Below are 11,107 nucleotides of genomic sequence, written 5' to 3'. Positions count from 1 at the left end.
GAATTACCTTGAGAAGAAGGTGAATTACTTCTCAGTATCCAGTAATTAAAAGCGGAAAACCTCTTTGGAGAACTTCTCCCCTAACATAAATCTATATTCAATTCTGAACTGGACAGATTTTTAAATGATTTTTAAAAGTCTCTACTCATCTGCTGCCATACCATTCTTTGTTGAACTGTAGACAGCTCAGGGGACCTCCCAGAGGATGCCTCAGAACACTAACACATACAAGGGTTTTTCAGTTTTGAGCTGAAGAGGGTATTTTATGAACATTTAAGGTGTAAAGGGCTGGAGTAAAATGGAAAGGGCTGGAGTAAAATGGGGAAGGAACACAAGGTAATTCATAAAAACAGAAATTTCCATCAACAAAACAGTTGCTTTGCTCCTAAGGAACCCTGTCTTCTGTTAACCCAGAGGACCTGATTTAAGAAAAATGCTGAGAGGCCTCTAAAGAACTTGTTTACGTATAAATCTTCCCCGTATGCAGCAGGGGTAAGGACACTGAAAAGGCTCGAAAAGCTTGCACAAAGCTGGCCTCCAAATGATCTCTCTGATCTAAAACCTCTTAAATTGTAACTGCTTAGCAGCATGACTTTCATCTGGACACAAAGTTTTGTTTTTCCTGTATCAATTCACACACGCCTGATTCTTTTAAGGAAAAATTCCCTCAGGTACAATTCATCCTAGTTTCACTCAAGACCATGGAGGAGGCTCTGAGCTTTTCCACCCTGGACTCTGTGAACCCTCCTTGTCCTCTACAAGCCCACACACAGGCCACTCAAGCACCTGATGATCCTCACTGCTGCTTGTGAGATGTGTAGAGAAAGAGGGCCTGGGGACAAGGTGCAGGGGTGCCTCCAAGGATGAAGAAGACCCCATAAGGAGTCACACCCACCCTCTTCCCTCACCACTGTCTGCCTCTGGTCTGTAACTCGACACAGACACCTCCAGTATCTGTTTGATTTCTGCAGTTCAGAACCAGGGCTGCAGTGTGGTTTGCTTTTTCTTCAACTGGGCAATGGCATGATCAGAAGCCAGATTTTTTTTTTTTTATTTCGGTACGCGGGCCTCTCACTGTTGTGACCTCTCCCGCTGCGGAGCACAGGCTCCGGACGCGCAGGCTCAGCGGCCATGGCTCACGGGCCCAGCTGCTCTGCGGCATGTGGGATCTTCCCGGACTGGGGCACGAACCCGCGTCCCCTGCATCGGCAGGCGGACTCTCAACCACTGCACCACCAGGGAAGCCCCAGAAGCCAGATTTTTAAGAGTCGATAAAGGGATAATAAAGGGAAAAAGGAAACAAGAGTGTCCTTCTTTACACACTTAAGACACACTAAAAGCACTTGGGGAAAACAATGAGCATAGTGAATCATCCAATCAAAAGAACATAATTTTATATTTTCACAAAAAATAAAAACACCTCACCTTGGCTCCCAGTACAGAGAGAGAAATCATTTCAAGACAGAGGGTCACACAGTCGTACGCCCAGCTGGCCAACACTCTGGGTCTGGAGTTCCTTCCCCAACCACATTACAACATCAGCTTGACACGTCTGTAAAACATCTTTCCTGCAGAAAGTTGGACCCTAAAGATCAAACCCAGGGAGGCACCCTATCCCCCTCCAAAGACATTTGGTAAAAGCAACATAGTTGACAAGAACAGTGCTGCCTCAGCAGTAAAGGGCGATGGCCCATCCAAGGGAGGCGGACCAGGAGCCCAACTTCTGAGAAGCCATCCAGATAGGCAAGGGAGAAGGGAAAGGAGGGGAGAGGCGTAAGAACTGATAGAATGGAGACAAGTATTACCTTAGGAATTACCATTTCAATTACAATCAGACTCCGACCTGGCATTGCTGATACTCCCAAGAGCCATGGACACTGGGAAAGAAGTGCACTTCTTGAGTGCAGTTTGAGGTTATTTGATCCTTTTTCACCGGTTCTAGATTCCATTCTGCTTGGGAAGCTGCAATGACTTCTTTAATCATCCATGGCTTTCCATAAAAAAGTACAGGGTGTTGTGACCAGGAAGAGAGGACAGGCAGGCCCACCTGGTAGAGGATGGCTCCAAAGTCAGGACCTGGTGACTGCCCTCTCGTGGCCAGGGAGCCAGCAGAGGGCATCATATCATGCAAGTGAGGGAAGGTATCAACTGTGCTCCCTGCCTGAAGGGCAGCCTCAAGGCTTTGGTGCCAAAAGGCCTGGAAGAGGCCAGTCTCTCACAGATGGGTATTGGCAAAGTCCTGGCCAAGCAGCTGGTCTGGAAGAGTTGGGAGGGCTGGGCTCTGGCCTTTGCTTCCAACACACAACTGGCTCACACACGCATGCACAGGGCAGGTAACTAAGCAACCAACCCCTGGAAAGTGGTTTCATCGTTTTTTGTTTTTATTTTCCCCCTTTCGATCCGGTCTTCAGCTCTCAAACCTGTTCCTTTAGTTCTGTTTCCTACAGTTCTGAGAGGGTGGTTCCATCACAAATGACCAAAGGCTGGACCCCTCTGGCTATAATGTGGACCTTCCAGTGGGTGACGCCAGCATAGCCTTGAAGGGAGACACGAACAAGGAAAGCATGTGAATGTCAAGCCTACCCATGGGCACGAGCAAGGCAGGTCCGCCAAAGCTGCCCTCAGATTCACCTACAGACTCAGAGGCAATGCTTGCTCTGGAGGTCTTTTAGCTCTTCCTGGCCTAAGTATCCCCAGTTATTATCAGTCCTCTCTGTAACCTGACAGCCAATGGGAGCCACTATGAACCAAAGTGCTTCATCACCAGCCCTCACCTGGGTAACTGTGAATCACCATTCAGCAGGTTTACAAAAGCAGGATGCTCTAGATAAGGCTGATATGGGACATCAATTCTCAGGTCTCATGTTTTTCAGCAAGAAGATAGAACGGGTTCTGAGGGGCGCCAGGACCCCCTATCCAATTCTCCTGAGGTTATACATAATATGGTCTCATTACAGAACATCCAGATTAACCCAAACCAGGATTTCCTAAATTGTATTCTAAGTAGCATCCCATAAAATAGTCCAAGGAAAAAGGGTTCCCTGGTCAAGTAAGTTTGAAAAACACTGGATTTCTCCAAGGCTTTTCAGGGCCTTTTGTACACTAATGTATACTATGTTTCAACAAGAGAGGCATTTCCCAAAGTCAATGACTCAAGAGCCCTATTTGCCAAGGGTCTTTCCAAGGGGCTCCTGTTTGCCCCCTAGGGTCATGAGTGATCTGAAGAATCGATTAGGAAACACCGACCTATATCATTTGAGCAATAGGAATAGGCTAGGAAGGTAAAGTTAAACAATTTTAACACTTCAATAACTTCCTGATGGAAAAATTTCTAAAGAATGATATATACTACCCATCTTTAAACTGAGAGCGCTGAACGGATGTGCCCTCTACTTCGTGACTCCAGAAAGGTTACTACGAGCCATGACTGTACCATCGTGGCAGGTGTGTGGGCTCACCAGCATCAGCCTCTGATGCCTGACACCCACGTCATTCTTGAAAACGCCGCCCGTCACAGGTTTTCTGGTGATCCCCTGCCCCTCAGCTTTGACAGGATAATGCTTATTTTGTCAAAAAACACAGAACCTGCTTGTCACAGTGCTATTCTTCAGGGTCTCTTAGGTGCAGGAGCTGCCACCTGTCCTACAGCCACTAAATTAGTCTCCTCCACTGTCACGGTCTCCTGCCCTCATTTTTCACTGTGGCAGCTGCAGCCACTGCTTCTATTTCTGCTGCTGCTTCAGGTGTCCACTGTCCTCCTCCGCCCTCTCCACCTCCACTCTTCTCCTGACTTGCCCGCTTCCCCTTGCTCTGGTCAGTCTCCATTAGTTCTCGACGTTCCTGTCATGTGCTGGCCTTCATGGACACTGCCAACCACAGGGCTCCTTCCCCTCTGGTCAGCAATCTGCCAGTCACAGCATGATAAGCATCAGGCTCTGGGATTTTAAGCTGTTCTGGACCAGCCACAGCAGCCTTTGAGGCACAAAGCTTCTTTGACCACTGCCACTCACCCATCTTTTTTTCTTTTTCCCTAATTCTATAATTGGCATTCTGAATGCTTGTGGGAGCCGAAAACATGGAATTTGGATAACTAAAGTGTTTCTGTAGTTGTCTGAACTGTCAGGCATCTGTAGAACATAAGACAGAAACTTTTTCAAGCACAACTACACATTCCAAACTCAGAATGCCATACAGACTTGTGCAGCGTCACTCCACTAAAGGAAGATGGTTTCGGAATAATTTCCACATAAGAATCCTCTTTTCTGCAGTAATTCTCAAGGGCCAGACCAGCTGTGCTCCATTATTGGTTAATGCTTAATTTGTGCATTATTTTTATTTTTTCATTTTTAAATTGAACTAAAAGTTATATAACTTGGTTGGGTTAAAGTTTGGCAGTTCGCAGTCTGCATCCGACCTCCAAATGAGGTGAGAGGTTTCTAGGGATTGGGGTCTTCCGAATAGATAAAATTAAAAGAAATCAACTGGAAAACCAGTCTGGGCTCTGCCAGGAACTCCAGGGCTCCCCTAGGTTTTGTGAGGCAAGAAAAGGAGGGCCAATGGTGATGCTTGCTGATTTATGTGCTTCTGCCAAGAAAATTCCACTGTCAAACTGACGGCTACTGACAGCAGTTGATTCAAGGCTGTTTCTTTGGAACGGATTTTTAGAGTATCAGGTACAGAACAAGTCACAGTGGGAAATCATGGAGCCAAGGGTGAGTGATGACTGTGAGGCTGTGACCTGGCTGTGGGACCCACACGGAAGGTAGTATTTCCTTGGGTGGCTGCTGCCCTTACATACTGCCTGCATTGTTTTATTAGCAAAACAGGCACAGAAAGGGTTTCCTCAAATCTGAACTGTACCTCCTCTGGCCTGACTCAGTGAAAGGAGTCACTTAACACTGATGCTTTGCCTAACTGATGGTGGGGCCTTGAGGTGGTCACCTCTCCTCTCTGGATCTCAATCTCCTTATCTGTAAAATAAAGGATCACTCTAAATACTCCCCATAATAATTCTTTCTAAATTGAAATCTCTAAAGCCAATGGAGGGAATTCCCTGGCAGTCCAGTGGTTAGGACCCCATGCTCTCACTGCTGAGGAACTGGGTTCGATCCCTGGTCGGGGAACTAAAATCCCACAAGCCACGTGGTGTGGCCAAAAAAATAAATAAATAAAGCCAGTGGACACATACATTCTAAATGTGCATACAAGACATTTCTCTCTGCTACATTTTCTCATTACTTCTCATTACATCTAAGCATAAATATTGACCTTTTTAATAAAAGAATGCTATTTTTGACTCTACTTAATGAATCTTTGTGAAGGCAATATTTAATTTTTAGAATGTTTTTTGAGTTAAAAAGTAAAAAGGCCCTCCAGTGACCTTGCCCGCCGGGGGCTCCACCTACCAATATCCCCTGGCTCTAGTGGCATCGCCATGGACTGGCAATGTCTTCGGCACTGGAAGGGAGGGATGAGTTGCAACATGGCCTCGCCGCTGCCAATGGTAAACAGGTCATGCATCCTATGCATCTGGAGGAGAAGACATGGGGGAAGAAAAGGAAGGAAAGGAAAACAAAATAAAACCCCGGAGCATGGGACAGTAATACACAAAAACTCTTACACATATGGCTCTGAGCTTCCTCGCAGCCTAAGCAGAGGAAAACAGTACCAAGAACACAATTCACAGTTACGTCCAAAAGACAAAAACAAACTAGTTTCTCCTAAGTATGGCATCTCCTGGTACTGAGACCAGGGTAAGATTTCTTCTATGGTTTTTCCTAAAGAGACATCGTGTAGTTTTGTGGGCAGCATCCTCAATGACAGTCCTGTAGCAGAAATGGCACGAGCTTCATAATTCACAACTATTTCTAGCCACAGTTTCAAAGTAGGTCAAAGGCAAAATATCTAATTGTATTTTAACAAAAGTCTAGCAGAGGCCAACGTGTGGTGATCTAAATAGGCAATCTTCTGAGGGTCTGGTTTGACCCAGATAGATAGTTTGCATATCCTTCGGACAATGGTCCATGGAACATTATCACTTACTGTTAGGGTTTTGACAGCAGCAAGTTCAAGTTTATACTTTTTGGCAAGACTCAAGTGAGCAGATACATGATGCTACTGATTAAAAACTAATGACAGTAAGATCAGCCTCTGATTTTGAAAGCTAAGAAGATAACCAGGATATACACCTACACAGGTAACTACTGCACTGCTGAGGGCATAATACTGCTACCAACAGGCATTAAGTGCAACCTGCTGTGTACCAGGTAGAGCTGTGAACCCTGGGGTTGGGGAGGGGCAGGGAGTAGAGATAAAGGGAGAGGTTGGTCTTGCTCAGGCTTCTCTTCCTTTCTAGATGGTGAGAGAAAACCCCTAGGGTCTCCCCTTCCCTCCCCTCTTCCCCCTCCTCCCAGCCCCTGCCCTCTAGGGAAGCTCTTTATATGCCCTTATAAAGCAGGGGTAAGAAGTCTGACTCCCTGGGCCACATCCTGGTTTTTCCGCTTGGGTCCTCTAGAGCCTTGGGATGTGGCCCTATCTTCTCCTGCTCCCCAACCCTGGTCTCTCGGTTGCTCCCACAGGCCCTGGCTATGACTCTGTGTCCATGGAAACGCTAGAGCCATTTCAACTGCTGCTATAGTGACAGAAGGAGGACTAGTGTCTTGAGCTGGCCTGTGACTGACTGGTAGTAACACTGGCAGAAGCCCTGACATATGCAGTCTTGAAAAAATCCCAGAAGACAAAAATGAGCGGATGTATCTCTGTTTCATATAGGCCTGAGAGGGGGTGGGACCATGTTCCTTCACATTCAGGATGAGGAGAAACTGACAACAGGATGGAGTGGGCCAGCCCTAGGCAACACCATGGGGTGGGTAAAGTGGGCCTTGGAGCCCCTCACCTCTTCCCCCAGGGCCTCTCAACAATCAGCTCCCACTGCTTATCTTCTATCCCAAGGCTGCCTCTTGGATTCTGGGCCCACAGACATGTGACTTTACCAGGGTCCAGGGCACAGGGATGTGGACCAAGGGCGGAGTAACAAGGCTGTGGAGGAAGGACAGCCTGGGCCAGGATGGGGAACAGATGCTCTAAGAAATCAGACTCTCAGGATTTTTGCCTATTTGGGCCACTCCCCTTCCCAAAACATCCTTGAGAACTGCAACAAGATGACTCTGACAGGCGTCTGTGTAACTGTGTATTTAACCCTTTGGCTGGGCTCCTTGGTGTCCCTGTTAAGCAGACTGGTGAAATTAACTTAAGGTTCAAGTGGGAAAACCCAAGATAAAGATCAAGGCCCTCACCCAGAATTATATCATAATTATGCAGATGTAATCATACTAGGGCCCCGGAGTTCTAGCCGAAGACAGAAGGATAAAATTCTTTAAAATCTGAGGCAACAGCCCAGCACCTCCACCCTACAGCTGGCAGACAGAAGTTCTTACTTCTAGATGAAATGATTGTTTTTAAAGGCTTTGAAATTCCTTTAACACGATTCAGCAAATTGGAGCCAAACAATAGTGTCAGGAGGTTAAAGACACAGCCCAGAGTTGGTAGGGGTCACAGTTCAGCAAATTTAATTTTTTAATAAAAGAAAATTCATCCTTTTAATTATTCCAAACCAATCCAGGCTCAAAAACCTTCTTCAGGAATGAGACTCAAAAAAAAGAGCAATTCAGAGAAAAGTAAACAGACACAAACACAGAACAGCTCTGCCCAGTCCGCTGGCCCCAGAGACGGTAAATGTGGGCTCTGGGTACTTGGCCACGGACTGAGGTGAGAACCACTGCCACACACACTGGGCTGCCTGCCTCAGGCACAGGCTTGTCAGCCTTTTTGTTCCCAAACCTCTCCATGCTCCCAAGCTTTTTGCTTTCCCGGTTCTCTATCTGAAGTTTCTCATTTGTTTTTTTCTGGGGAAAGCCAACCTGGGAGTGGAGGGTGAGGAGAGACCTCTTATTAACTTGCTGTGTCCTTGGGCAAATGACTTTATCTCTCTGGGGCTCAGTTTCCTTCTCTATAAAATGAGTAAGCTGGACTGTTCATTTACATACTATTCATTCATAGTCTGCCTGCTTTCTACTTGGAGGTAGGGAAGTCAGACTAATGGGATGCTCAGGACCCTTCAAATTTTAGGATATTACTTCCTTTAATATAGAAAAGTAACTTGCCCCCAGGTGTTAAGGGCAGGAAATACATCTGCAAGGTAACTAGACTTTCTGTAAGCGTGTCTTCAGTAAAAAGTCAGGTCTGTTGGCAAGCAGCAGGAGGAGAGAACTTTAGATTACGTGGGTGACCCCTCAATTCACCCCCTAAGTTGACATGCAGGGAAGGCCTTATGACATCAGCCCAGGTACCAAATGAGAAAAATTCTAGAGCCAAGTCCTCTCAAAATTTCCTACCTTACTCCCCACAATAGGTTCTGGTTGAAGAAGGAAGCACTTTTTCAAGGAGGCTTCTTTTGGAAATGGCAGGTAGGTGAACACAGGAAAAAGCTCACGTAAAAGGTGTGATCTGTTCAGAGGTCTTCTCCTGTAAAATGTGTAAAAGACAAAAATGTAGTTAAACTGGGCAAGCCAGACTAACTCCGTGACTAACAGAGCTTGGCAAGGGTGGGAAAACTGTGGGCGGTGGGTGAAGAGGGAAAAATGTCAGGACAATATCTGAAGTATTAGGTCCATGAAGAACAGTCATGCCAAATCAATTAATAGTAAAACGCACACACACACACAAACTCTACTGCCATGATTTGTCTGTGTGGGTGGGGTGTTTATAAAATCCAGCTAAAACAACATATAGAGGGAGAAAAGAACACTCCATTCATCCTCCCTTGGCAAAGAGACTGAAGTAACAGCAGACAGGGCAAGAGAGAAGAAGGGAGGAGGAGGAGGCAAAAATCGTGAACCTTCTGAGGTGGAGCAGCATGGAGTAGGAAGCCTGTATCAGCTCGTTACACCGAGTATTTGATCATGTAAATAAACGACAAATTTAAAGAAAGGAAGAAACACAGAAATCATCTGACAAAAGGCCTGAAAAAGCAGTTTTAATTCTCTTTGGAATGGTTCTAGAAGTAAACTGGCCTTCCTTTTCTTCTAGAAAGCAACTTTCACGTGAAGAAACAGACCATGTCTTCTATAGGACACAGCAAGGAACAAGGAGATAGACCTGGGTTTCAATTCTGGCTGCGTGACCTTAAGCAAGGTACTTAACCTCTCTGATTCCCACTTTTCTGATCTGAAAAACGACAGTGATAATTCCTACTTCCCAGAGCTATTATGAGCATCACCAACGAGTAACAGATACTCAGTACCAAGGCACACAGCCTGGCTGCCAAGAAGTAACTTTCCCTTTTATTCTCTGTGCTCTCTCTGCAGTCCTCAATGCTCAGGGCCCACTCAGCATGAACACAAATGCTAAACACATACTTAGAAGTAAATTATGAGTCTATTAGGCAATCTTGGTGTCCACCACAGTGGTGCCCCTCTTGACACACCTCTTTGGACTCACCCACTTTCTCTCTCATCAAGTTTGCAACAGTGCCCTCCTGAGCATCATTTGACTTGAAGGGTGTATTGTAAAGTGCTTGCACAGTGCTGGGCATAGCAGCGTCTTGGCAGTAACTATCCATAGTACCATTTTGACATTTGGTCTGCCCCCTCTCTACACACATGCACGCTGAGCGGCCCTTTCCACACTCACCATGGGTAAGGAAACGGGAACCACCGTTCAGGAAAGCAGCGCCACCACTTGGTGAAAAACCCTTCGGTGAAGCCTTCTGTCACCTCAGGGTACTGGCACAAAAAATGCTGAAGCCCCTCAGATGACAGGGGTTGTCCGGTCTTGGCAAGGCAGAAAACAAAAGTGCAACAAGACAACACGGAATTACTAATCATGAATGTCACGGCGCTTGATGTTTCCTAGCCAATAAATGGGTAATCGATCAGTGGGAGAATCTGCCTTCTTGCTCACCTTGATCACCAGAGGATGGAGTCTCTCAAATTTCCTTGGGGTGTCTTCCAGGAGCATCACCTTGAGGGGTAATTTCTGGGTACAGCCGGTGCAGTTGGCAGGGATGGGGTCCGACTCATTCTGCTCACACTCATTTGTCCACCAGGGGTCAAAGTCTGAGAGAGGAAGGGATATGGAGAAAGCAGATAGATCAGGTAAATCTAGGCGCCACAGCAATAGAAGCAGAAAGACATAAGAATAATTTTAAAAGCTAACAGTGATAAGTGCATGTGACCTCTGAAAAGGTACATATCAAATACATTAACCCCAGAGAAGGGAACAGACGGCTTAGGGGCCAGAGGTGGAAAGGAGAGGTACTTTTCTCTGTATCCTCCTCTAGGCTTTGTGGAAAATATTTTTTAACACATACAAGTATCTCCTAAGTCAAATCAACAACTGAAGTCAAACACTTTGAGGAGCTATATTCGGAGACATGGGGTTGGAGATGCAGTTCTTCCACCGTTTTCTAACCTGCAACCCATAGGTCTGACCCGGCCACAGCACATGGGGGAGGGGCAGGCAGGAAGGGTGGCCCCATCGTCAGTGATGAGCCCCTCCGCATGCATGTCTTCTCTGACACCCTAGGCCCTGGGTTCACAAGTTCAAGTGGAGGCCAGGACGGCTCTGGGAAGGAAAACTGAGGAAAGGGCACAGACAGTAGGGATGGAAAGGAGAGACAGGACTTTTCAGGGGCCCATCTTTGGAGTAGAGTGAACTGCATCTGCCCGTTAGCACTCTGTCCGAGCTCAGGGTGGGTAGGGGCTACTAACCATGGTCTCTAGCCCCAAGGACTGCAGGTTGGTCAGAACTAGAAGAATGCCCCCCCCAGACCCTGATGTGACAGCTTGCTGGCTCCCCACACCTTCTCTGGCCCTTCTCTGAAGGGCTGGCTCTGTTTCTATGCAGCTCTTCTCGGTTTCTCTGCGTCCCTTCCCTCTGAGACTATTCTGTTCATAATATTATTACATTACTTCTTGTTTGCTTTCTGTTCCGTTCTGGGTTTCACCTGTGTTCTCTGAGATAGATGTTTCTTTCTTTTTTTTTTTTTAAGATGAATTTTCCCCCAATATTTTATTATGAAAGATTTCCAGAATACAGTAAAGTTGAA

At 46.4% G+C, this 11,107-nt stretch overlaps 1 protein-coding gene across 6 annotated transcripts in view; it reads right to left on the bottom strand.

Moving 5' to 3' along the window:
• Positions 1-1,377: 1,377 nt before the first annotated feature.
• LOC308623447 (bombesin receptor-activated protein C6orf89 homolog) overlaps positions 1,378-11,107 on the bottom strand; it is a 28,647-nt gene continuing 18,917 nt past the window's right edge. For all 6 annotated transcript variants that reach the window (XM_081245826.1, XM_081245825.1, XM_081245824.1 and 3 more), the window contains 5 exons: positions 9,961-10,115; positions 9,691-9,830; positions 8,394-8,523; positions 5,406-5,529; positions 1,378-2,536 (listed from right to left, as the gene is read on the bottom strand). In XM_081245826.1, the coding sequence (XP_081101952.1) occupies positions 2,442-2,536; positions 5,406-5,529; positions 8,394-8,523; positions 9,691-9,830; positions 9,961-10,115 (644 nt within the window). In that variant the 3' untranslated portion in view covers positions 1,378-2,441. The remainder of the gene's footprint in view (positions 2,537-5,405; positions 5,530-8,393; positions 8,524-9,690; positions 9,831-9,960; positions 10,116-11,107) is intronic.

Source organism: Mesoplodon bidens (genome assembly GCF_964165515.1).
Source record: "Mesoplodon bidens genome assembly, chromosome: 10".
Lineage (NCBI taxonomy): Eukaryota > Metazoa > Chordata > Mammalia > Artiodactyla > Ziphiidae > Mesoplodon > Mesoplodon bidens.
This window is presented reverse-complemented; position numbering and strand designations above follow the sequence as displayed.